Source organism: Natator depressus, chromosome 7 (assembly GCF_965152275.1).
Source record: "Natator depressus isolate rNatDep1 chromosome 7, rNatDep2.hap1, whole genome shotgun sequence".
Classification (NCBI taxonomy): domain Eukaryota; kingdom Metazoa; phylum Chordata; order Testudines; family Cheloniidae; genus Natator; species Natator depressus.
In genome coordinates, this window is record NC_134240.1 from 32,567,343 (window position 1) to 32,595,187 (window position 27,845).

Here is a 27,845-nt window from a genome sequence, read left to right on the forward strand (position 1 = left end):
GGGAGGAGTGGAAATTAAAACTTCTGTTCGTTGGGGTGAAAATAACAAAGGTAAAGTGTCATACCTTGGCTGTTTAACGTCAGATGAGCAGGACCTTGAGGGGAGAGGAAAAGATAAAAAGAAAGAAAGAAAAAAGACTAGTCATATAAACGCACAGAAAAAAGGAGGGTTTAATCTTTTTGCCACAATTTAAAAGCTGTTTTTAACTTGTGACAGACATCCAGGCCCCAGGGGGAGAGAAAAAGGGTGGGGGGAGAGAGAGAAAAGGGGTTCGGATGCCGAAACAGAGTGAACAAAAACAAGAAAGGGAAGGAAAAAGAGAGAGACAACTCAAAAGCCCGGACAGATCGAACTGAAATTGAAAGAGGACGACAGAAGAGAGTCTGTGAGGGGTCTTTATTAGACTCTTAAAAAAAAAAAAAAAGCATTCGGGGCCCCTCTGTGGCAGAGAGACGGGGAAATGCTTCTTTTTTTTTTCAGGTTAAACAATAAAATTAAGAAAAAATAACAATGGAGAAAGAGACACAAACCAAGGCCTGAGAAGGCATGTAGGGGACGATGTTGCCTTTGGTGCCGGAGGGTCCCGCAGGAAGAGCTGGAGCGTACTGCTGCTTTGGGAGGCAAGGGGGTTAGTGGTGGGAGGTCACCAGGGCTAGCTGGGGACTGGCTGGCCTCTCGCACCGCCCAAGTCACTCAGGAGTGATCCCAGTCAGGCAAAAGGAGCTGCCCCCTGTGTAAATCAGGAGGAAGGAACTCCCCGGCAGTCAGCAGGGAGGATTTTCCCCTACCACAGCCCAGTTGGAAGCAGGGCTAACTGCATCACAATGAGAAGAGCTATGTACAGGTGTCAGTCAGGACAGTCACTCCACAGAAGTCAGTGGAGAGAATTACCCTTTTGGTCACCTTGGTGTAAACCAGGAGTCACTCCAGGGAAGGCAGTAGTGCTGATTGCTCTTCCCCTCCCCCAGTCTGACACGGGAACACCGCCAAAACCAGAGGAGCGACACACACAGTGAAAATCAGGCGTCACTCCGCTGCAGCCACCAGTGCCGATTCCCCTCTTGCCCACCCAGCCTAGACCCAGAGTAACCCCACGGCACTCACTGGGGTTGGTTCCCCTCGCACTCACCCCGGGGCAAATCAGCGTCACCCCGCAGGAACACAGGTGGCTGTCTCAGCACCAGCAGAGACCAACATCAACAGCTTCGCTGCCAAGCACCCTTGTACCTCCGACATCTGCTGCTCCTGGGCATTTTTGCCACCCCAGCCTGGCACCCCCCAGCGTAGAGAGAAAGGAAACACTGATTGAAGAGATGCGACCCTCATGCACGGCAGCATGGGGGGGCAGTTACAATACCTCAGAGTCATCGCTTACCCTACAGGGTGGGAGACTCCAAACAAGGGGTAAGGCCAGGTACAACCCCACATGGGTTTCCTCCAACCCAGGCCATTGCCCGTCCCTCCTTGGGGAAGCAGGGGCTGCTAGAGTAGACAGGGACCCTGTGAATCCCAGGAGTCCTGAATCCCAAACCACCACGCCCCTCTAACCACCAGACCCTATTCAGCTCCCAGAATCAGGAACTGAACCCAGGAGTCCTGGCTCCAAGCCTTGCCTCCTCTACCCCACTACACCCCACTCCCCTCCCTCTTGCATGACAGAATTGGGGGCCACACCCTAACTCCTAACAAGGGTTTAGATGCCCGTTGCTATGGCCGCTCTGGTTTCCCATCTGATTTTGGCTACTTATGGAGGTTGGGGGTTGGAAAGGAAACGGGACGGCTCATGGCATTTGGGCAGATTCCCCTGCTTACAGCCCAGTTCCTGCCTGATCACTGCAACTCAGCTTTGCATGCTGCATATGTCAGTCTGCAGTGGTGCAGAAGACTGGGGTGTGGGGATCAGCTGCTGGATCCACCCAGCCCAGCCCTCATACCACCTCCTGACAGACCATGGGGGTAGATCCCTGGGGTCCAGCTGCTGGGATCCACCCAGCCCAGACCATGTGCTGCCTCCGGATAGATCAGTATGTGGCAATTAACAGATCTCCTGGGATCAGCTGCTAGGATCCAACAAGCCTAGCCTCTGCCCTACCTAACAATACATTGTACTGGGGGGATAGATCACCTTGGATTGACCACTGGGTCCAGCCCCTATGGTACCTTCCATTCCAATAGATCAAAGAGGGGATAAAGATCCCCTGGGATCCCCTGTTGAGATCCACCCACCCCATCCTCCACGCTCCCTCCTGAGAGATCAGGGTGTGGGGGATAGATCTCTGGGGATCAGCTGCTGGGATTCACCCAGCCCAGGACCTGCACTGCCTTCTGACAGATTGGGGGGATAGATCCCTTGGGATCAACCACTGGGACTCACCCAGACTAGGCTCCATGCTCCCTTCTGAGAGATCAGGGTGTGGGGGGTAGAGCTCTTGGGATCAACTGCTGGGATCCACTCTGCCCAGCCCCCATGCTGCCTCCTGATAGATTGAGGTGTGGGGGATAGATCACAGGGGATCCACCAGGCCAAGCGTCCCAACCCTCTGTCTCCCGTGGAGGGAACTGTGAGGAGCCACTGTGTGGGGAGCCAGGAGCAGAGGGTAGCTAATTCCCCAAACAGCCCCTCCTTCTGCTCTTCTCCCACCCCTCCCCTGAGGGCGAGGATGAAGATGGGCAGGCAGGAGCAGGAGGCATTAATATTTCTCTCCCGCCCGCCCCAGTGCCTCCCATGTCATTAATCATCATGTGCGCTCCTCTCCCTGCGCCAGGCAGCTGCTTCCAAGACATCAGGCCATTTCATGCAAATGACATGGAGCCCTCTCTGCCCCACACCCAGATGCCCCACCCCAAGACGCATGCTTCCCCTTATCCATCACCACCTCTACCCAGCCCAAAGGCACCATTTGCAGCCTGTAGGGCTTATACCCTGCAGGGGCAGGAGAGTTTGACCTTCAAAGACAGGAGTCCTGGCTCCTATCTCACGCAGTCCTGCTCTAACCACTACACCCCGCTCCCCTCCCAGAGCCAGGGACAGAACCCAGGAATCCTCATGCCCTAACCCCTGGATCAGGGGGGTGGGAAATGGGACATGGGGCCTGGCCCCTCTGGAAAGCGACAGCTCCAATCCAAGGCAGGGGTGGTTGGCTTGGGGGTGGCAATGGGGATGATACGAAGCCACTATCCCTTCGCCATCTTCCACAGGGTGATGTGAAATGAGTCTGCTGGGTATCAGCCTGATTTCCAGTAGGCTGTGCTGCTCAGTGACATCCCAACTGGCCACCTGGCTACTGTGGGCCGACTGCAACCACAGAGTCTTGACTCCCCGAGACTGCACACTGGGGACACACTGCCGTGGGGAGTCTGTGTGGAGCAGGAGCTTGGGGCTGTGAGGGCTACAGTGGGTGAAGAGTTAATGGCCACAGGTGTGGGGAGCTTGGGAAGGTGGGCAGGGAGCTGCAGCAGGCTTCCCTGCAGATGTAGGGGCTGCAGTGTGGGGGAGGACTGGAGAGGGGAAGGAAGGAGGGGGGTGGAAACTGCATGGAGGCTGAGGCCAGGCCCAAACACCCCCCTCCACAGGCCCAGGCCTGGCACATTAGGATGCTGTCTGCTCTCCTCCCGTCACCATGGAGACCAGCTCCAAGGATCCCTCAGGCATGACAGTGGTGGCCATATTGTTCCAACACTACAACCTCCCCCCAATACCCTGGCAGGACGGGGGCCCTTTGGAGAGAAAGCCATGGGGGGAGGACAGTGTCCACTGGCACCACGGAAGGAAGGATGAAGCTGGTGCCCCTCAATCCCGACCTGCAGCCCTGCTCTCCCAGCCACCCTCCCCCCACACTAACCAGGAGACCCCAGCTCTATTATGCAGCAGCTTCTGGCAGTTGGGAGGCTATAAATCATATCCAGCGTCCGCCGGGGTCCCACCCCAGCCTCCTTACTGGCAACTGCTCACAGCTGCGTGAGCACAGACAGTCAACGCTGCCAGCCCCCCAGCACCTGTGCCCTCCTGACACTCACCGCACAGGCCCTCACTTGCACACTCACTTTACACAGGCCTCCCCTGCACACATGCCACATGACCCTCCCTCACACAATCACTTTACACAGACCCTCCCTTGCATGCACACTCCCACCTTCATGCCCCATGCAGACACACACACAGTACACACCTCTCATGTAGGTGCACCTGCCTAGCCTATAGACACAAACACACAGTGACACAATCACATATGGGCACACGCCACACACACATTCCAACATGCCAACACATGCCAAACACACATACAACAGAACATGGTGACATACTGGGGTATCTCTCTCACACGCACACACGCACACCAGGACATTCTGGTACATGTACAACATGTTCCTACATGGGCTTGCACCTGCCCCGACATTCACCATCTGCAGCATGCACGCGTACCGTTACAGTCACAGCGTGACACAGGCACTGTTGAGTATGCCGCACAGCCTTGCACGTGGCTGGAGATGGGACACTGGGCGGGGAGGGCCAGGACTCTGAGGTGGCACTGAGCATTCTCTGCCCAGGTGTTGGCTGGCTCGTTCTTGCTCACATGCTCAGGCTCTAGCTGGTGGCCCATGTGGGGTCAGGAAGGAATTTTACCCAAGTCAGATTGGCAGGGACTTGAGGGGGGGGAAAGGGTTGCCTTCCTCTGCAGTGTGTGGGCGCAGGTCGATCGCCAAGATCACCTGGGTATTTCTCACTTCATTGGCCTCAGGCCATAGCGCCCTCTGGTCCCTCCTCTTCTCTGCCTGTGGCACAGAACAGCCTAGTCTCCCGTGGGCTTTGGTTTCATTGCAGGTGCTGGGTTTGGTATATGGGTGCTGGCCTGTGCTATACAGATCAGGTGGTTCCTCCTGGCCTTAAACCCTGTGACGCTCACACCCTTACATCCTCCCTTGTGCCCTTACACACCCATTCACACACATATGTATGCCACATGCACACACTTGGGTAGGTCCCCTCACACCCTGACCCGATCCTTCACACCATCATGCACTCACACATGTGTGCACGCTACACATGCCCACCCACTCATGTACACGAGAGCCTGTGCTTGCCCAGAGCAGTCTGGGGTGGGGGGTGATTAATGGCCCCGTCCACTGGCCTGGCCCGGGCGCCCAGATAACATGCCCTGCTTTGTCTCGGATCATGTCAGTTAATGACAGGCCCGTAATCAGCATGGAGCTGCTGCCCGGGAGATTAATAACAGTGCAGGGCCCCAAATAATGCAAATCACAATTCAGGTATTTGCATAACATGAGCTCATTGGTTCCAATCTCCCTCATTTGCATATCAATAATCCATTGGTTCCAATGGCCCCTTTTATTAGCATAACACAAGGCCATTGGCCCTCAGGAGTTTGGATGCTGGGGGGAATAAGGGCGGGGTACTGGGAGTCATGGACTAATGGGGTAGGGGCTGCAGCTGCCTGCCCCAGCCTTCAAATGGGGAGAGCCAGGAAAGGGAAATTCATTGTGTGGGAGGGGTGGGGGGTTGTGGGGCATGGATGGGAGGTGCAAGAAGCCAGAGGAGGCAGAGGTGTGTTTGCACACCCATGTGAGCATGTGCACATCTTTCACGCCAATGATGTGCGGGCCAAAGGATGCACAGGACTGCTTTCTCTGCACATGCAAGGGAAAGGTGGGGCCTATCGTACAGACTCTGCACACAGGTGGTGTGGGTTCAAAAGACAGGCAACATACATGCACTCACACAGACATGAACATACAAGCACACACACAGAGACATGCACACCCTCATGGGCAGCACCTACTCCATACACAATACATGCAAAGGAGATGGGCATCTCGTTTCCTCTGCAGACATATGCAGGCTCCGCAGGTGGCATGTGCTTTGTATGGGTCCATGTATGGCTAAGCAAAACACAACTGTATGCATGTTCTCATCCCACACATGGGGAGCACAGGAAGGGGGGTGCTCCAACACTTTCACCCACAGCCATACTCTGCACACACAGAAACCACCTGAGGTTCATGTTCCACATGGTATGCTCACACATATACACACACACACACACACACACACACACAATACTCAGGAAGCACATCATGCATCCAACATTCTTACACACAGACATGTGCCAAACAAGCCAAACACATGGGAGAGGCACGTTCCATGCAAAACATTCACCCACAAACATGGGGAAATGCACAGAAAACACGCAGGAGGGCTATATTCCACACCTATTCTATACCCACACAACGCATGGGAGGCGAGTGTCTGTGTGCACTGACTATATGTGTGCAGCCCCCCATGTCCAGTGGCAGAGGTTCTACACCCCCGCGCACACAATACCCAGGCTGCTGTGCCCATTCTCTTGTCTGTGGAAACCAAGTGCCTCCCCTATAACGTATCTCACCCCCTCCATGATGCCCCCTGCCTCTTCACCCAGTGGGACGGGGAGGCTGCAGCACCCAAGTCCCCACCCTCTCTTCGGTGATTCCTGTTCTAAGCAGACATGACATCAAGTCACCATGCTGCTAAATCTTATCTCCCCAGCATAGATGCCTGTCCGTCCCCCGCACTGCAGCACACAGCATCAGGGGGTGCCAGGACACTCACAAACACACACACACACACACACACACAGAGTCTGTACCCCCACAAACACACAAAGTCAGTTCACGCACACCATCTGTAACCCCTCCAAAAGACACACACACACAGCTGCGCCCCTACACAGCTCCAGGGAGACAGCCAGTCACACACACACACGGCCAGTCACCCTCTCCCCATTAGGCCACCAAGGGACAAAATGGTGGCAGGATACAAGGGCAGACTGACACACAAACACCCACACACACAAATTCCACACCGGCGCTGTGCGACAACACAGCAGCAGAATACAAGCGGGGGAAGGGGAGATACAAGCAGGGACACACACACACCATCCCCCCCAAAGAGTTAGTCCCATTCCCCTCCCACACACACACTGCATCCAGGCTCCACTAGAGATACACAACATCCCCCTGCTCGTGACACGGGCACAATCACACTCCAGGGAAGCAGCCCCCAGAGTGCCCAGCCCCCACCCTGAAACACAACCTGCTCCACCAACTAGCAACAGCCACGCCCCTCCCAGAGCTGAGACTAGAACCCAGGAGTTCTGGCTCCCAGCCCCCTCCCTGCTCTAAGCCTGCTGTTGCAATGGAGTGGGGGGGGCATGGTCTCCGTGGGGGTGGATTGTGATGGGGTAGGCAGCATGGTCTCCGTGAGTGGATGCGGGGTGCGCTGGAGCAGGGTCTCTGCAATGGGGGCGATAGAGAGCACGGTCTCTGAGCTGGTGTCTTGAGATGGCTGCTCGGGGACAAGCCTCACCCAGCGAGTTGGGGGGAGGGGGCAGGGAAAATGCAGGCAAGAGGCTTCCCCTCACAGGTCCTCTGAGTCCCCCAAAGCTCCCAGACACACACACACACACCCACGGCTCCCCTCAGGCCCTGGGAACCCCGCAACTGCCAACCCCTCTCCGTTGCCCATCATTTACTGCGGCACTCAGCCGGCCAGCTGCCAGGGGGATTGTGGGAAAGGAGCAGGGAGCAACTGGCTGGATTCCCCCCTTGCTTGGGGACTCCTGGGTCTGCTTGCAAAACGGGTGCTATCTACACCCCAACTCATCCAACCCCAAACTCTCCTCCCTGGAGCACACCAGCCCGCTGGGGGGCAGCCTCCCAAGCCCAGAGCCCTCCCATTCCCAAACACAAATCTCCCCTGCCCTCCATACACACCCCAGCCCGGCACAGCACCCATTCTGCATGCCACACTGCCCTGTGTTCTGGGAAGACCCTACAGTAACAGACCTGGGAGGATAGCCGCCATGCTTCAGGAGACCCTACAGTGACACACCAGCCCACACAGCCCCAGCACACCCAGGAGACCCTACAACAACACACCTGCCAATGCAATATGAGATAGGGCAGCAGCCATTTCCCTCTCCAAATCCTGAGCTCCCAGCTGAGGTTCAGCATGAATGGAAAAAAATGAATTTACCCAGCAGGCAGAGCCAGGGACAGAATGGGGACTGTCCGGTTCGGGGGGGGGGAATGCTGGGCAGGGGGCACCTGCTACAACCCAGTCCCAGTGTGTGTAGGGACTGGTTGGGAAGCTCTGGGGGAAAAAAGAAGTGAGGGGCAGAGTGTGTGTGTGGGGCTGGAGAGCAGTGGGGGGGGTGGGGTTGAGGTGCAGGGGATATTTATACAGGCATCCCTCACCCAGCGCTGAGATGCAGATGCCTGTGTGGTGGGCTGCAGAGCCCTTTATGCTGGGATCCCTTGCCCAGTACTGAGATGCAGCCCCCGGCACAGGAGTTGTCCATACAGGGATCCTGTGGGGGAGGGGGCAGGGTTTGGAGTTGCCCTCCCTGGATACTCTGGGATGCCTTCTTGGCCCTGGTAACTGGGCAACAGGATGGGGAGATGGGTTGGGGGGCCAGGTTCTCCCATGGGGATTGGGCCCCTTTCCCATATGGGACCACAACTGAGAAATCAAATATACAACACACACACCCCTCACAGACACAACTTGTATTTACAAGCACCACAACACACATCAACATTCAACACTCAACAGAGTACACAAACACACACTGCACTTACACACACACATGCCCCATATACACACACACCCCACTCACGCACACCACTCACACACACACCCCACTCACGCACACCACTCACACACACAAACATCACTCACGTACTCTGCACACACGCACAACCACTCACACACTCTGCACAGACACACACACCACTTGCACTCTGAGCACGCACACACCACTCACTCACTCAGCGCATGCACACACAGAAACACACACACACACACACCACTCACACACTCTGAATGTGCACATGCGCCCACACACACAGTGCTCGTGCATGCTCACCGAACACACATTCACAATGCAGTCATATATGCCACATACCCACCCCACACGTCCCACATGCACTCACATCTGAACACAACCTCCTTGGACTCACCTCCATGCACTGCCCGCACAACACAGCAGACACACACTACACTGACACACCAAAGCACCCACACCGAACAATCCCTCCATAGAAATCACATTCCCTGCCCCCTGTAACTCCCCGTGCAACCCATCCCCCCATTACTGCATGGGGGATAGACAAGGGCAATACCCCCTCCCCATACCACCCCCCTCCCTGGTCTCTTAGACAAGCTCCACAAAAATCACAATCAAATCGAGGCCACAACCCTGCCCACAAATGCCAAGGCTACATCCACAAGCGAGACAACCCCTCAAGGAGTAAGGAGAAAGGGGACGGTCCAGAGCCCAGGGAGGAGGGGCTTGGGGGCAGGAAGGAGAGCATGGGGGCTGGGAAAGCCACAGAAGTGGGGGTGCCTTCTAATTTGTGGGGTGCAGTCTATTCCACCCCCAGGGCAGGATCGCCCCCTATGGACTATTCCAGTCTAGCAGAGCAGTGCAGGGCTCTATGGGCTGTGTTTGTGGGGAAGCTCTCCACTCCAATATCTCGGTTCTGATCCAGTCCTTCCCTAACCCCCTAGTGTCGGATCACGCATAGGATCCGACACTAGCCCCCACCCCGCCCCAGCAACAAAGCAGTATATGACCCTTCCCATGTGGGGCAAACAGCCACAGAGACAGACTGCTATTACTGTGCTCTTATCCCCCACACCAAGACAAGGTAAACCCTGGGAGACTGGGGGGACCCCAAGACAACTGGCGATGCCTGGCTGTAGGGGCAACCCCGAGACAGACACCCTGGCAGTAAGTGACCCCTTGGGATCCAATTCACCATCATGTGGGGGAGCACAGAGCTGGGGTGCTGTTGGAACACAGGGAAACCCCAACCCAGTCACCCAGGAGCCCCCCAAGTCCAGGCACTCCTCGATGGACCCTTACAGGGCAAGGGAGCAGGAAACAGCCCCCCCACCCCGGCAAGACATGAATTTGCTTCTTGTAGCATGGCCCCAACCCACACCATCCACAGCCAGCACAGCGAATGCAAAGGGGTCACTCACCTTCCATCGTATGCTCTTCTGCCACCGACACCCCACAGATGCAGCCAGACAGACACACAGAGAAAGAAAGAGAGGGAGTTAGTGAGGGGGGGCCAGGCCACCAGCACAGACACACATTTACAGATAACTAGGTAAAGAGACCATAGGGGACAATGCTGCCCTCCAGGGGAATAGACCATAGGGAGCCACACTGCCTCCAGAGGTGAGGATAGACCATAGGGAGCCACACTGCCCCCGGGGCAGAGGGGATAGATGTTAGGGGCCACGCTGCCCTTGGGGGGCTGGGATAGATGGTAGGGGGCCACGCTGCCCCTGGGGGGGGACAGACTGTAGGGGCCATGCTGCCCCCGGGGGAGGAGGATAGACGGTAGGGGGCACGCTGCCCCCAGGGAAAGGGGAAATAGGCTGGAGGAGCACAGTGTGCCAAGTTCGCTAATCCCCCAGTCCTGCCCCACAGTTTCCCCACTATGGGCTTCCTCAGGGCAGTGGGCAGGACGGGAGCCAAAGGACCATGGTGGGGCTCTCCATGCGGAGCCCTCACTCTGGCCCCCAGACTCCCCAGTCTGGGGTTGGCAGGGTCTGGGGTCCCAGTTTACAGACACTAAATCCCTCCCCCCCCCACCACAGTGCCAGAGACATTGGCAGGAGGGGTTAGTGGTGGGGAGGAGTGACAGGCCAAACCAATCATAACAGGACAAGATCTGTGCAAGCCAATGCCCCAGGTGCCCCTCACCACACCCACATCCCTGGCCATCCCAGCCTGGCCTCCACACCCAGTCCCACCCCACTGGTGATCACACTCCAGCCCCACATGGCAGCCTGGAAGCCCATAGAGCAGGGGTGGGGGGTTATTTTGAAGGACTTGGGTTGATTGGGCTAGTTTAAGAAGCTGTCTTTGATCTGTGGGAGGAGCCCCTCTCCTTGGCTGGGATGTGAGCCCTGTGCAGAAGGACCCTTTGATGATGTAAACACATGGCTCAGCTGCTTTGGTGGGGCTACATGGTAGGCAGGAGCCAGGAGCTCACTCATCTTCGTGGGTGCCCTCCATGGGAAAGGGCCAGGACTCCTGGGTTCTATTCCCAGCTCAGGGAGTGGGGTCTAGATGTTAGAGCAAGGGACAAAGAGTCAGGGTTTAGTGGGTTAGAACAGGAGTGGGGCTGAGCCAGGATTCCTGGGTTCTCTCTCTAGCTTTGGGAAGGGAGTGGGATCCAGTGGGTGAGTGTGGAGGGCCAGGTCTGGAAGCAGGATCTGTGGGATGCCTGGGTTTGACCCTGGGGGTTTGCACAGAGCTCAATGCAGGACAGACGCTTTCTGTTGTAACTAAATGTTTTATGACCAACCTTTATTATTTCTTTAGTCCCTTACTACCATTCCCAGACTCACTGAGTGAGGAAGCTTGAAGCCTTCTGGCACCAGGGCTGGGACGGTGGAGGGCTGCAGGTGTGCATAGAGGACCACTGGCAGGGATGGGGGGAAGCCCAGGGCTGGATTAGTAGGGGGCTGTGGGTCAGTACTGGGGGGCACTGGCAGAGCTACGGGGGGAGCCCAGGGCTGAGTTAGCAGGGGTCTGCGGGTCAGGACGGGGGGGCACCAGCAGGGCTGGGGGTGGAGCCCAGGGCTGGGACAGCAGGGGGCTGCAGACTCAGGCAGGCCTCACCTTGTGACCACAAGGGCTAGAGCTCAGGGGGCTGCTGAATGAGGGCCGTGTCTGAGCAGAGTGTGACCAGCCACGTCCCCCCAGACACAACACATGGTGCAGGGCCCAAGGCTCCCACCCCTCAGCACAACCCTTCCCCTCCCACAGAATGGAGCCAAACCAACAAGTGAAGCAATTCATAACAACGGACCAAGGCAAGGAGCTCACAGCTAATAACTGGGGCCAACAGACTAACCGCAGAGCCCTCCCCCTTCCTCACTGGCACCAATGGAAACCCCTCCCCCCCCCTCCAGCTGCCAGGACCAGGGACAGCAGCCAAAACAGCTAAGGGAGAGCAACACAGCTCCACTGGTGCCCTCAATCCCGACCCACAGCCCCTGCCATCCCAGCCCAGCACTCATCCGCCAGAGCCCTCAATCCCAGGCCTGGGCTCCCCCCTCCCCACAGCCCTGCCAGCCCCCTCATCCTGATCTGCAGCCCCCTGTGATCCCAGCTCTGGGCTTCCCCCCATATCTTTGCTGGTGCCCCTCAGTCCTGACCCACACACACTGATCCCCCAACACACACACACACACACACACACACACAGAGCTCTCCATAGAATGGGGTGCAGTCAGGAATGCTCTGCCCAGGTCTCCCCCCACCTGCCTTTGCCCCCTCCAATGGTTGCACCCCCACCAGCTGTCCCCAGGGACTGATCACCCCTTGCCCCAGGCAACATCATTAATACTGTATGCAAATGATCAAGGGGAGGTAGGGGGAGGCTCATGCATGGGTCTGTGCTCTTTTCCCCCACAGCCAGGTGCTGGGGTTGTGACAAGAAGTCTACTGGGTCAGTGTGTTGGAGGTGGGGTCATTCTCCTTCCAGACCCCACTGTGAAGGGGGTGCTGGGGTGGAGTAAGTGGTTAGAGTCTCCCAATGCACCCCCAGCATCCCCCAGATACCTCCCACAACAGACACCCCAATGCACCCCACATACCCCACCAGACATCCTATATACCCCCTACCAGACACCCCAATGCACCCCAGATACCCCCACGCCCCCAGTTCTGTGCACGGCAGGGTGGGGGAGGGGTGCCAAGACACCAGGCCCCTCTGGATCCTCCTTAGTGATAACTGAGCAAAATGAGCAGGGCAGGTGGCAAGGGCTGGTTTCCATGGCAACCCCAAACAAAAGGCTGGCCAGGGTGACGTGGGCTCTAACACATGGCAGGAGAAGGCTAGGAAAAAGGGGGTGCCCCGAACCAAACCTACTCCTCCCCTGTCATCCTGGGGGGAGTCCGGACTCCTGGGTTCTATCCCCAGCCCTGGGCAAAGAATGGGGTCTAGTGGGTGCCTGGGAGCTAGGACACTTGGGTCCCAGCATGACCTGGGATGAGACCCTTCCCCTCTCCATGTTGTGCAGGCTGCACTGGGGGAGGGAAGGGACCATTCCCCCCATGAGGGCCAAGCACTGCGGGGAGCAGGCCTTGCTGGGAGACCAGTGCTCCCTGCCCCAGAAGCCTCGCTATTCCAATGGGTCGGCCCCTGCACATCAAGCTCTGTGCCAGCCTCAGACTCTGTCCCCTGCCCCACCCCACGCCCTGCTGGGCAAGGGGAAATCTCTGGGGAGGGCAGCAGGCATGAGCCAGTGAGTCTGGGGGCTTGAAACAGCCATTGAATGTGGAAGGCCAGGGTGGGGAAATGGGGCACATTGGGGCAAGGGAGAAAGGAGGAGACAGCGACTCTAGGCATGCACATGTGGGTCTGCCTCTGCCTGTAGGTCTGCTACGGGGGACGACACGTATCTGTCTGTGGGTCTGCAGGCTATGTGTATCTGCCTGTAGGTCTGCTGGGGGGGGGGGGTGTGAACTACACGTGTCTGTCTGCAGGCCATGTGTATCTGTCTGTGGGTCTGCACAGGTGTGCATGCCACGTGTGAATGGGTAAGTTCTGGAGCAGATTTACCATGAAACAAACCATACAGTGGCACGGGGCCCCCAACGACAGGGTGGCCCCCAAAATGCAGGACAAATATCTGACAGCCTGCTCCCGAGTCCTGGCCGGTGGCGCAGCAGGGCTCAGGCAGGCAGGCTGCCTGAATGCCATGGCCGGTGGCCCCACGTCACTCCTGGAAGCGGCCGGCTGTTGGCACTTCTCTGCGCGCCCCTGGTGGGGAGGGGGGGAGAGGCAGCTCCCTGCGCTACCCCTACCCCAGGCAACGCACGGAGACCTTCTGCCCCCCTCCCCCCAAGGGGCGCACAGAGACGTGCCAGCAGCAGGGCTAAGGTGGCTCCCTGCCCGCTCTGCCTCCCTCCCTCCGTGCTGCTTTGCTCCTGGAAGTGGCCAGCATGTTCCTGTGGCCCCAGGGGCGGGGGAGGGGGTAGTGTCTCCACGCGATGCCCCTGCCCTGAGCACCGACTCCACAGTGCCCATTGGCAGGGAACTGCGGCCAATGGGAGATGTGGGGGCAGCGCCTGCGGGCAGCAGTGCATGGAGACCCCGTGTCCACCCCGCCTAGGAGCCACTGCCGGAAGAGTATGTGTGTGCCAGTGGCTTTGGGAGCCGCGCTGCCCGAGGTAAGCGCTGCCCCCCCCCGAGGCACCCCAGCCCCCTGCCCCAGCCGAGAGCCTGCACCCAGCACCCAAACTTCCTCCCAGAACCTGCCCCCTGCACTCCAACCCCCTGCCCCAATCAAGGTACCTCACTTTATTTTCATTTACTTCCCATTACTTATAATATAGGAGGAGGATGAAGAAAAAAAGAATGAAAAACTGGGGGTGGGGGGGGGGAAAGTAAGCGAGAATGTTCTTTTTTTTGGCTGGGTCCTGAGGGGGGGACCCTGAAAATGAGGCTGCACACAGGGCCCCACTACCTCTAAGTCGGTTTGTAGCATGTACGTGGGTCTGTCTGTCTGCCTGTGGGTCTGCGGAGTGTGCATGCCGTGTCTGCGTGAGTCAGTTTGTCGGGTGTGGGTGGCACTGTGGAATGTACGTGGGTCTGTCTGTGGGCCTGCAGGGGGTGTGTGTGTGTCTGCTGGTTGATCTGCAGAATGCGTGCATGTCTGTCTGGCTGCCGTGCAGCCCCCGGCTGGCTTGGGCAGGAGCCAGGCTCTGGGCTCCCAGACAACACGTCCCCAACATGGGGTTGGCACACACCTCACATAGCAGCTGCCAGGCAGCCCATCGGCACGGCATGGCACTGCACGGGGGGGGGTAGCAGGACAACAGCACATAGCATGTTCACTAGTGGGTGAGACAGGCAAAATAGTGGCACACATTGGCCCGTGCCCACTGCCCGCCCCATACAGAGGGAGGACATGCAGTCCACACACTCGTGCCCTAGCGAGGCACATTGCTCCCCGGGCAGCCCTCTGGAGCCAACCGAGCAACAACGGACATTGGCCCAACGCTCTCTCAACATGTTCTAGGGCAGAGGTGGGCTAACTACGGCCCGCGGGACCGTCTTGCCCAGCCCTTGAGCTCCCCCCCGGGGAGGCTCCCCCGCAGCCAAGCCGCCGCGCAGGGAGTGCTCTGGGTGGGGGGCTGTGCGCTCCTGCAGGGCAGTGCAGCAGCGTGTCTGGCTCCAGCCGTGTGGCGCAGCTGCCAGACATGCTGCTCTGAGCAGCATGGTAAGGGGGCTGGGGAGTTGGAAAAGGGGCAAGGGATCTGGGGGGCAGTCAGGGGACAGGGAGCGGGGGCAGTTGGATGGGGTGGAGGTTCGGGGAGGGCAGTCAGGGGATGGGGAATGCGGGGAGTTGGATAAGCATGGGAGTCCCGGGGGGCCTAGGCGGGGGCAGGGGTGTGGACAGGGGTCAGGGCAGTGAGGGGACAGGGAGCGGGGGGGTGGAGGGGTTGGCTAGGAGTGAGAGTACCAGGGGGGCCTGTCAGGGGGCAGGGGTATGGATAGGGGTCGGGGCAGTCAGGGAGCAGGGGTGTTGGATGGGGGCTGGGGTCCCGGGGGAGCGGTTAGGGTTGGGGGCAGTCAGGGGACAAGGAGCAGGGGGTTCGGATGGGTCGGGGGTTCTGAGGGGAGCAGTCAGGGGTGGGAAGTGGGAGGGGGTAAGGGCCAGGCTGTTTGGGAGGCACAGCCTTCCCTACCCGGCCCTCCATACAGTTTTGCAACCCCGATGTGGCCCTCGGGCCAAAAAGTTTGACCACCCCTGTTCTAGAGCCCCCACATGAGGGCCAAATCCAACCCTTCCAGTGTGCCTGAGATATGTTCATGAGCCCCCACACCAGGGCCAAACACAAGATCCAGTGTGCTCGAGACCTATTCTAGAGCCCCCACACCAGAGCAGAATCCAACCCACTCTAGAGTGCTCAAGCTCTGTTCTAAACTGCCACCCCAGGGCTGAATCCACCCCACGCCACTGGGTCCAAGACCTGTGCTAGAGCCCCCACTCTAGGGCTGAATCTAGACCATCCTAAGAGAACCCATTTTAGGGCTGACCCTGACTCATATTAGATTTCCAGGCTACACATGCTTCAAGTAAATGATGAACCACAGCTCCTCACCCGCACCCCCCACCCCGTGTTCCCACACCGTGGGAATTCTCCACTGTGCACAGTGATCAGAGCGATGATGCAGCACAAACATGGGTTGGGAGCTTGTGGTTCAGACACTGGGCTGGGTTGTATCCCAGCTCGCCACTGACCTTGGGTGAGTCCCTTCCCCCCCACCCCAGTGCCTCAGTTTCACCTCCCACCCTTTGTCTTTTCAGACTGTAGGCTCTTCAGGGCAGGGACCATCTCTCACTATATGTCTGTACAGTGCCCAACGGGGGCCCCCAATTTCAGCCATGTGGGATCTGTGCAGTGCCCGGCCTGCTGGGGGCCCTGATCTCAGCCAGGGTTGCGGGGGTCTGTGCAGCACCCAGACCACCTGGGGCCATCATCTTGGCCGGGGGGGGGGGGTTTCTGTGTGGCACCCAGCCCGATGGGGGCACTGATCTCAGCCAGGGGGGTGTCTGTACACCACCTGGCCCTCCGGAGGCCATGATCTCAGCAGGGGGAGGGAGGGAGGGGGTCTTCGCAGCACCTGGCCTGTTAGGGGCCCCAATCTCAGCCAGGTGGGGAGTCTGTGCAACACCTGGCCCTCTGTAGGCCCTGATCTTGGTGGGGGGTGAGGGGGGGTCAGTGCAGCACCTGGCCTGCTAGGGGCCCTGATCTCAGCCGGGGCAGACAGACACTATTGCAATAAGAGGACTCAGGAATTCTGTATTGTTCAGGGAGGCAAATACGGCCATTTTGTGCTGAACCCAACCCAAAGAGGGAGGAGGGTTCGATTCCAAGTGAACCCCACCCCCACCTCCCCCCACTTTCATGCAAAGGCAGATCCCAGCTTTCCCAGCGGCTCCCCTCCCTTGCACAGACACCCCTTGCTTTCCACACTGGCTCCACTAGGAGAGTTTCACACTCCCTGCCGGCTGCGGACAGTGGCACAGTTGGTGGGGGGGAGGACTCCATAGCACCACCTGGTGGTGCCCAGCTGTTCAGCACAGGGTTCAGGCGGCACAAGCCATGCGGAAAAGCCATCCTCCCGGGGGGCATGCAGGCGGGGATGGGCAATCTCTCTCCACATCCCGTCTCCTGGCAGCTCTTCCCCAGCTGACCTTGGGGTGTCCTTGCAGAGGCAGAGACTGAGCGCGGATGGCTGGGCCCGGAGAGCCTCCCCCAACCCTCCGGAGACACACACACTGGGGGGATCCAGGCCAGGCGGCAGCTGCAATCAGCACTCCCCACATGTGAACAGGGCTAATAGGAGCAGGTGGGGGGCACCGGGGAGGGGACATCAGGGCCGGTGGGGGGAGAGTACAAGGGAGACAAAAGAAAAGAATGAAAAAATGGGAAAACACTAAAAAAGGGAAGAGGAGAAAGAAAGGATGAAAAATGTGAATGAATGAAAGACAGAACAAGAAAAAAGGCAAAAAAGAGGCGAATAAAAGGATGTAAAAACGAGTAAGAATGGAGAACAGAAACATGGGAAAAGAAAGGAAAGATGACAGAATGAATGAAAAAGGAAAAGAGCAAAAGAATGAAAGGATAAAAAGGAGAGAAACAAGGAATGAAAGAATGAGAAAGAATAAAAAAACAAATGAATGGAAAAAAGGGGGGAAAAGAACAAATAAAGATGGAAAGGGAAACAAAATAACGAAGAAAAGAGAGAATAAAGGAATTCAATCATGAGAAAGGAAGGGAAAGAAATGAAGAAAAGAATGAACGGTAAAGTGAAAAAAAAGAAAAATCAACAGGGGTTTGGGCAGGGGGGTCAGGAGGAGGAAGTGGGGTAGAGCAGGGAGGTCAGGAACATGAACTGAGGACAGGGAAAGGGGGATACCTCAAGGACTTGGCACCCTGTCCTAGCCCTGCGGCCCCTCCACTGCCCCTTCCTGGCTGTGACATAATGTGGATCAGGGTAACACGGGCACCTGAGCAGGCTCAGTGACCAATGAGGGGGAGAGACGACAAACGTTCCACCCCCATCCGGAATCTGATCCACCCTCTACCACCACCCCCTCTCACACACACCCCCAGACCCTGTCCAGACCAGTCACCCTGGGGGCTCCTGACCCTGCACTGTGGGAGGGGCTGGGAGGGACAGGCAGGCTGGCATCTCCCCATGTGGTTGGGTCCAGGTGCTGAGCTGGGACAGCCCCTCTTATATAAAAGATGCACACACACCCTCCAGCCAGCAACCCTGCCACAGCATGGCCCTTGACCCATACACCCACCAGGGCACTTGCTGTACCCCTAACCAGTGCCTAACACACAGCATTCAGGAACCCCTGCCACCACACCAGTCCCATCTCGTGCCATTCATCCAACACCTCCACACACAGCACGACTGATATGCCTGCACCCTCACGCTGCCCGGACATCCTACACTATCAGCACACACACACAGACAGCATAATTCTACAAGTCCGCAGCCTAACACCCCAACATCCTATCCCACTTGTACTGACACCCTATCCCACCCTACACCTGCACACCAACACCCTATATACTTGTATACATACAGCGTAAACTTTCACCCATACAACTTTGTACATAACACTCTACAGCCTATGTCCGTTGTATGCACATATGGCATAAATCTCCCATACACACCCCAGCATATCCCTACACCCTATAATGCTTGTACTCACACAAACCACAATTCTCCCATACAACTTAACACCCCAAAACTCACTGTCTACCACTTGCATACATACACATATACACAAGAGTATAATCCTTCAACTCTACAACCTAACACCCTAGTACACCCCACTCCTGTACACATAGTATTTACACACACAAAAAACAGCACACACAGGATGAATCATTTAATCTAACACCCAAGTACACAACACCCTAAGCTATTTGAAACCACACATCCGCACACCACAATCCTTTACCCGTACAATAAACATCCCACTACACAACACCCCGGCACCATACCCTTCATAGCATCATAGAATATCAGGGTTTGAAGGGACCTCAGGAGGTCATCTAGTCCAGCCCCCTGCTCAAAGAAGGACCGATCCCCGACTAAATCATCCCAGCCAGGGCTTTGTCAAGCCTGAGTATTGTATTCAAACACACACACACAGACAGTGTAATCCTTCACTCATACATAATACCTTCTGCACACAGCCACACAACAAGGTCCTAACACATCACAAGACAATATCCATGCTTTTATTCCCTCACACAGCATAATCCCTCACCCATACAACACCTTCTGCACACTGCCAAACACCACAGTCCTTCAACCAGACACCCTACACTACTGGTAGGTCTACCCTTCTCCCATACATCCTAGCGCACAACACCCTATGTCCCTTGTGCAGAGACACACACATCATAATCCTTCACCCAGACAACCTAACACCCTAACACCCCATGACCTCGTCTTCCTACATGCAACATAGCCAAGCAACCCCACACACCCTAGCACGCAGTGACTTCCCCCAACATTATCCCATTGTACCCGGCAACACCCCCATTACATCCACCCAAACATCCTCAGTCATTGAAGAGTAGTTAGCAAAACTGTCCCCTGGGCAACCAGCCTAGGCAACAGTCACCGAGGCGTCACCACACTGTTGTCCATAGCAACTGGCCTCAGCCAAAGAATTCAGTCAGCACAATCTCCGCAACAATGATGGACGGTTGCCAAGAGTCAGCCAGCCCAACCAACTGTCTCCATAGCAACCAGCCCTAGACAACAGCCACCAAGAAGCTAGCCAGTGCAAGCATATCCCTGGCAAGCAGCCATAGACAACAGCCAATGAAGATTTGGTTGGCCCAGTTGTCTCCGTAGCAAATGGGCAAGAAACACAATCACCAAGCAGTCAATAGTTGTCTCAGTTCTCTCCATGGCAATCATCCTAGACAACTGTCACCCAAGATTCAGAGTGTGTGGGTGGATTGTGCACTGAAGGTGAGGGAGATGTGTGTCTGTGTGTGGTTGAGTGCATTGTGCATAGGTGGGTGGGCGAGCAAGTGGCTGGCTGTCTTGTGTGCATCTGCCGTGTTTGTGTGTGTTGTGTGACAGATGGGATGGTGTCTGTACAGGTGTGTTTGTATGTCTGGGGGGGATGTGTGTGAGTATGTTGTGAGCGGGTGTTTCTTGGTACATTTGTTTTGCATCTATAAGTACTGTCTCTGTGTGTGTATATAGTGTTTTGAGAGTGCCTGTTTCTATCTGTGTGTTTAAGAAAGTGTCTCTGTGTGTATATAAGAATCTATGAGTGTCGCATGTGAGCATGTGTCTGTGCTGCGTGACTGTTTGTGTGTTACTGGGTGCCTGCCTGTGTGAGACTGCGTCATTCTCCATGTGTCTGTACACATGTATGTTTTGTGTGACTGTTTTCATGTGTTGTGCAGTATGCCCACCCAGATAGCACTCACATGCATGTCTGCCTGTGTGTACTGAGAGTGTGTCATTGTGTGTGCACACACATGCTGTGAGAGTTTGCCTGGGTATTGTCTATCTGTGTGTGTTTTTGAGAGAGTGTATGGGGGGGGGGGGGTGATGTGTCATCAGTAAATGTGTGTGTTTGCATACATACACATACACACTCTCTCCCCACCACAGACCACTAGTGACTAGCCAGGGAGCGCTCCCCCTCTGCCAGCTGGGGCAACTCACAGACACAGCTTACCCAGCCCGGGATCACAGCCAAGCAGACATGGCCATGAACACACACATTTTGGCTAAACAAACACCGCATGGCTGGGATGGGATTGCTTCCCCAAAAAGAGCCTGATCTCACCCCACACAAGTCCCCAGTTAACCTAGCAGGAAAAGGAACTTGGCCAAGGTCACACAGTCGGTCAGTCACAGAAGGAACCCAGAAGTCCTGACTCTCTAACCCAGTAGGCCCCACTCCCCTCTCCGAGCTGGGACAGACCCCAGGAGTCCTGAATCCCAGCCTCCCTGCCCTACTCTAACCACTGGGCCCCCGTGTCTCTCTGCGCAGTGTCACTCTGGCACTGTTGGAATCACCGTGCAGATGAAGAGGCACTTGTAGGATTTTAGGAGTTTAACATCCCCAGATGCCCCCTAGGGAGCTGTGATTCCTTGCACCTTTGCCCTGCCTCCCCCCTCCCCACCCCCACTCATAGTCAGACACACAGCACGGCAACTCCCTCGCCCGGTGGGTGGCAACAGGGAAACCCTATGGAGCCAGAGAGCACTAGGGGATGCAGGCTTCACAGTGACTGTAGGCCCAGCACATTGCCCACCCCAGCTCCTTGCCTCCCTCCAGCCCCACCACAGCTCCCTGGGGCCACCCTCCCAGCCCCTCCATCACAGGGACTCCCTGCAACTCCCCCTCCTTCAAGCCAGGTACCCCGTGTCCCCCATGCCAGGTACCCCATTCTCCTCCCATGCCAGAGGCTCTGTAACCCTACTTCCCCGCAGTACCAGGCTCCCCATTCTCCCCCGCATGCCATGGGCTATATGTACCTCTACCCCTCTCTCCCATGCCAGGGGCTCTGTGCCCCCCATGCCAGGTCTCCCATTCCCCCCCATGCCAGGTCTCCCATTCCCCCCCATGCCAGGTACCCAATTTCCCTCCATGCCGGGGCTCTGTGCCCCCCCGCCAGGGGAGCACTGGTGACAACCATTGGCCAAGGTGCTGGGAGACACAAAGCCAGGCCCAAGGCAGGTCCTGCTGGACCGTGTCAGGGGCACTGGGGCCCCATTCCAACCCAGGATTCCTGGTGGAACTCTCATCCATACACACGCACGCACACGCTGAGCTGGTCCTGGTCTAACTATGAAGGTGAAGGGCATGATCTGGCACTGCCACAGTTATCCTGGGCAAACCCTAGCACTGCCTCAGGCTTTAAACTGATCTCGTGAGAGGCCAGGAGACCTTCCTGGGGGACAGGTTATCCCATCGGTGGGGGGTTCTGGCTCCTTCCTCTGAAGCAACTGGGACTGGTCACTGTTGCATACAGAGACCAGGTTGGATGGGCCCTGGGTGGCAGTGGGGGAGAAAGGGAATATCACGCTGGACGGGCCCCTGGGTCTGATCTGGGATGGCAGGGAGGGTGGTGTGATAAATGAGGGTAGGGTAGCTCCCTTTTATGGACACCCAACCAGCCAGTTAGCTATAAAATCCCTGTTAGTAGCTGTTCTCTACTCGCTTTACCTGTAAAGGGTTAAAAAAGCCCATAGGTAAAAGGAAGGGAGTGGACACCTGACCAAAAGAGTCAATGGGAGGGCTAGAACTTTTTAAAATTGGGAAAAAACTTTCCCTTTGTCTGTCTGTCTGTCGTTCTCCGGGGAGAGGAGACGCAGAGCAGGAACAGGGCTGAACTATGCTGTAGGAAGCTTTAAGCCAGGTCTGAAAAACCATCAGATCATACCTACAGACTATTGATTTGAAACCCCCAGATATGTAAGTAGCTCAGGGAATGTCTAGGAAGACATGATTAGGTTTATCTTTTTTTTTTTTTTCCTTATTGGCTTGTGGACTCCTCTGTGCTAACCCCAAATGCTTTTATTTTGCTTGTAACCATTAAGTTGGACCTCGAGAAAACCATTCTTGATGGTTAATTATTATATTGGCTCTTTTTAAATCTGGCAATAACCTAAGTTCCAGATGTATTTTCTTTCTTTTTGTTTTTAATAAAATTTACCTTTTTTAAGAAGAGGATTGGGGTTGTGCGGGTCCTAAGGGGTTTGTGCACATGTTGTTTAATTAGCTGGTGGCAACAGCTGATTTCCTTTGTTTTTCTTTCTCAGCTCTTCCCCGAGGAGGGGTGAAAGGGCATGAGGGTAATCCCTGGGGAGGAATTCCCAAGTATGCCTTCCTGGGTCCAAAGGGATTTATGCACTTGGATGGTGGCAGCATCTACCCATCCCAGGTCAGAGAGAAGCTGTGACCTTGGGAGTTTAATACCAGCCTGGAGTGGCCAGTATTAATTTTTAGAATCCTTGCAGGCCCCCACCTTCTGCCCTTCGCGTGCCAGGGTGGGGAATCAGCCTTGACAGGTGGGGTGATACCAAGCTGGACAGGCCCGAGGTCCGATTGAAGGTGGTTGTGGGGGGATACCAGGCTGGGCGGGCCCTAGATCTGATTTGGGGTGGCAGGGAGGGTGGGGGAAGACGATGTTGGGTGGACCTATGGATCTTATCCAATCTGGTTGTTCCTAAGCTCCTGTCTGCCTTCTCTGACCCATCCTCACTCTGTATCCCTCCAACACTCCACCCCAGCCAAATGCTCCCCAGCTCCATGATCTCTGCTCTCACCAGCGTAAACCCTATTTTGCCACTTTTGGGGAGACAGCAGATTGCAGTGGCTGGGCACTGGACTGGGAGTCAGGACTCCTGGATTCTATCCCCAGCTCTGCCCCGACCTGGGACAAGTATTTTCCCTCTCGGTGCCTCAGTTTCCCCATCAGCACCTTTTGTCTATTTCGTCTGTGAGCTCTTTGGGGTGCGGCCTGTCAGTGCGTGCCTGCACAGCGTGACAGGGACCCCACTCTCGGTCAGAGAGAAGGCGGTCTCTACCAACTGGTACAAGGAGAGCACACATGCGTGGGGAGAAGGTGTGTACAAACATGCCCAGCTGTCACGGAGTCCCCGGGCGATGCTCTGAAATTGCTCCCTACGAAGCCAGTCAGGACTCTGGTGAAGTCTCCTTTCTGTGAGCAGACTGTCTTCAGGGCAAGAAGCTCACACAGCTTCCACCTTTCTGGGTCTGACCTCGGAGCATTCAGCATCCTCTGCCCCTCCGTGCGCTTCCCACAGCGAGTCCGCCCAGGCGGGGCTTTTGGGGAAGCCAGAGGGCCCTGCAACCCAACTTTGCAGTCAGATGTGACTCTCAGCCAGCCAGTAAAACAGAGGTTTATTAGACAACAGGAACATGGTCTAAAACAGAGGTTGTAGGTACAGAGAACAGGACCCCTCAGCAGGGTCCATTTTGGGGGGCAGTGAGCCAGACAACCATGTCTGCACTTCACTCCATGTCCCCAGCCAGCCCCAAACTGACTCACCCTCCAGCCCCTTCTCCTCTGGGCTTTGTCCCTTTCCCTGAGCCTGGAGGTCACCTGATTCCTTTGTTCTCCAACCCTTTATCTATCACCTTGCAGGGGGGAAGGACCCAGGCCATCAGTTGCCAGGAGGCAGAGTGTTGGCCATTTATGTACGCTGGCCCTTTGCTCTGCAACAATTACACCCCCTGATCCCACCACCTAGAGACTTAAGAAATGCATAGGGGAAACTGAGGCACCCCTACAGTATTCAGAGGAAACATTAAGAACAGTCCCACTTCGTCACACCAGCACAGCGCAGAGCCCTGTTGGGTAGTTTGTTCCCAAGCAGCCCATTAACACTGATGCCACAATTTGCTGTCCCCATCAAACACAGCCATTTGACCTTGGTCACCTGTTCGCTCCCCCACTAGAATGCACCTGCCCCAAAGGCGCTGCCAGCTGGGCCAGTTGAGCACCGGTTCACCCCTCTCTATACAGCGACTGGCCACTGCATTCCCAAAGAAGATACTGACTTTGGGAATGCTGGTCCATTTCACACATTCACAGCGACCTCCAGGGGCACGTGGGCTTAGGGAAGGAGGATGGACTTGGGACATCTGGGTTCAATTCCTACCGGTCATCACCCTGTGCCTCAGTTTCCCCACCAGTAAAACAGGGGATAATCATCCTTCCTTCATATACTGAGAAAACAAAGTGGCCAGAGCAGAGCAGCACTGAGCATGAGCACCCTCCATACACCTGTGCAAAACCGCTGAGCACATCACAGTCACTGAGCCCTGGTGACAATGGCTGGCCAAGGTGCTAGGAGACACAAAGCTAGGCCCAAGGCGGGTCCTGCTGGACCACTTAAAAACACAGTAGCCACCCACTCAAACTCACTGGCCACATAGCACGACCGTGACTTGAGTTCAGGGCTCAGGCAGGAAGTGTTCACTGACACTTTATTTTTGAAATAACACATTTTACTGAAGGAATGGGAAATCCTCTCGGAAAAATGTTCTTCTCTTTAAAATGTTCTGATTTCTGGTTGAAAACCTGAAAATAAGGCGGGAAAAAATCAGCTGGGGACCAAAACGTTCATTTGAAAACTGATTTTGGGGGGGTGGGTTTTCATTAACAAGAAGTCACAGGAAATTGCATGGCCAATAAAAGGATTTTTTCAAAATTTCCCCCCAAAAAATATGAATTTTTTTGTCCTGATCTGTCTGACTCACTCGGCTTTCGAGGAAGATGGACAACACACAGGACAGCCTGGTACCCGTTTCAGAGCTCACAACAGCACTAAAAGTCTCCTAACCGAGCTCAGGGGACCCGTCGGGTCAGGCGCTGCACTGACCCACCCCCCGAACTGAGCTCAGGGGCCCCGTCGGGTCAGGCGCTGCACTGACCCACCCCCCAAACTGAGCTCAGGGGCCCCGTCGGGTCAGGCGCTGCACTGACCCCCGCCCCCTCCCCCAACTGAGCTCAGGGGCCACATCAGGTCAGGCACTGCACTGACCCCCTTCCCCCAACTGAGCTCAGGGCCCCCATCAGGCCGGGCACTGCCCAAACACACAGGGTCAGATTATTTCCTGCATTTTACAGATAAGGGAACTGCGGCACAGAGGGGGAAGTGACTTGCCCCAGGACACCCAGTAGGCCAGGGACCAAACTTCATTGGGCTAAGCTGGTAAAGCGTCCTCCTCAAGCCAGTATAACCAGTTCCCGACCACCAGCCTAAGCTAGAGACTCCCCCACTCCAGTAACCCAGCCTCTATAACCACTGGACCCCACTACCCTCCCAGAGCTGACATAGAACCCAGGAATCCTGGCTCCCAGCCCTGTGCTCTAACCTTGTGTGCTGGCTGTCGAGCCTTACAACAGCAACACCCACAAACACACCCCAATAATAAAAGAAATAAGATCCCCACAAAGCGACAGCCCCAAAGGCTCCAGCCTGCAGCCTGTCCATCCCTGTCCCCTCCTCTTCTTTGGCAGCTTCTAGCCTGGGATTTGTAGATGGGGCCAGGCCCAAATCTGGGTCCAGATCCCACAGCATGGGCAAGGGGCCAACACCTCAAACCTGGATAGCTGACACCGCAAACACTCTCCTGGATTGCAGAGAGCCCACCCTGGCCAGTCAGGCACCACGGCTGTGACAGCTCAGCCAGGCTCCCGGTGGCACAAAGCAGAGGCCAAGGGCTGACAGAACTGACAAGTCCAAGCCCCTCTCTCCCGGCAACACTCTGGGGAAAGGGGAGAGCACGCTGTGAGGGTATGGGGGGGGTGAGCTCTCTCTGCTGCTGCCCAGCCTGTCCCTAGGGCAATGTCCTCACTCTGGGGAGAGACAGTGAGCCGTCTGGGCCACACCCCTGCTCCAGCCCCTCGCCCTCCCCTCCTGCCCCCTAGGGTCTCACCTTCGCTGCAGAACTTGCCCTGGAAGCCGGTCATACTGCAGTCGCACTGCACCTCCCCATTCAGCACGCTGCAGAGCCCACCATGGGCGCAGGGGTTTTGCTTGGTGCACAGGTACTCCGTGTCGCTGCGGATGCCCTGGCTGCCCAGCAGGGCCGGCGGTGTGTCACCCACCTTGAGGTTGGCCACCAGCCCCTTGAAGGGCACCTCATACTTGACGGTGCTCAGGGTGAGGGCCGAGAGGCGTACGTCAGGCGGGATCCCCCCCACAAAGAGGTCACTCTCCACCGCCATGTCCCTCCGCTTGGACTTGACCTCTGCCACCTTGGCCTCGCCATCCACCACCAGCATGGTCTCCCGGTAGTTGCGGGTCAGGAGCACCATGTGCCAGCGGTCGTCATCCACGGGCGTCTCCAGGTGCAGCTTGGCAGGCTCAGCACAGGAGATGGTGAAACGCAGGCGCAGGCGCCCCTCGGCAATCATGAGCTCCAAGAAGTCACAGTTCCCCCCGTCGTCCAGGTAAAGCACCAGCGCCCGTGAGACGTTTGTCTTCAAGCTAAAGCTCAGCTCCCCCAAGGAGCTGGCATCCCAGCGGGCATAGCGGGCCCACTGCCCTGTGGCGCCACCGAACTCCAGCGCCGCCCCGCCCGCCCCAGGGCCCAGCAGGGCACACATCAGCAGCACCAAGGGCAGCAGTCTGGCCATGGCACCCAGTCTCATCTGTCCCTGCCCCCCCCGCAAGGCAAATGCTGGGCACTGCCCCCGCACTGCCACAGCCTCAGATCCTCATGGGGGGGGCGGGCGGGCGGCTGGATGGGGGGGAGGGAGGGGCAGGCAGGGTTGGGGTGCGGTGGCTTCCTCGGAGGCCGGGGAGCAGGTGGAGATGAGAGGGGGACTCCACTCAGATGGAGGGTGGGGTGCTTTCACTGCCACTCAGTGACAAGGGGAGATGGGACGCCAGGATCCAAATATCCAGAAGTCAGAGAGAACAAATCCAGGCCCCGGCCAAGTCAACCCCCTCCCCCCACCCAGCCTCCACCAATCACAGGCTCCAGGTCCGGCTCCAGCAAGTTACAGCATCCTCCTCCAGTGGGGTGCAGAGCCAGCCGCGCCCACAGGGGGTGCTCGGCCCGGCTCCGGCGTCGCAGGAGGTCGGAGCTGCGAGGAGAGAGAGGAGACGTGTGAGGCCGGGCCATGTGCACCGAAGGGTTAATACAACGCAGCCCGCTCTGACACACTAGACCCTGCCCTCCCAGAGCCAAGAGCTGA

General features: G+C 56.7%; 1 protein-coding gene across 29 annotated transcripts in view; it reads right to left on the minus strand.

Moving 5' to 3' along the window:
• NRXN2 (neurexin 2) overlaps positions 1 to 27,334 on the minus strand; it is a 253,023-nt gene extending 225,689 nt beyond the window's left edge. For 16 of the 29 annotated variants that reach the window (XM_074958013.1, XM_074957996.1, XM_074958004.1 and 13 more), the window contains exons 1-3: positions 26,579 to 27,333; positions 10,046 to 10,063; positions 65 to 94 (exon numbers count right to left, since the gene is read on the minus strand). In XM_074958013.1, coding sequence (XP_074814114.1) covers positions 65 to 94; positions 10,046 to 10,063; positions 26,579 to 27,296 — 766 coding nt within the window. In that variant the 5' untranslated portion in view covers positions 27,297 to 27,333. Of the gene's footprint in view, positions 1 to 64; positions 95 to 10,045; positions 10,064 to 26,578 lie in introns of all 29 variants that reach the window. The other 13 variants (XM_074957992.1, XM_074957991.1, XM_074958007.1 and 10 more) reach the window with 6 other exon arrangements.
• Positions 27,335 to 27,845: the final 511 nt, after the last annotated feature.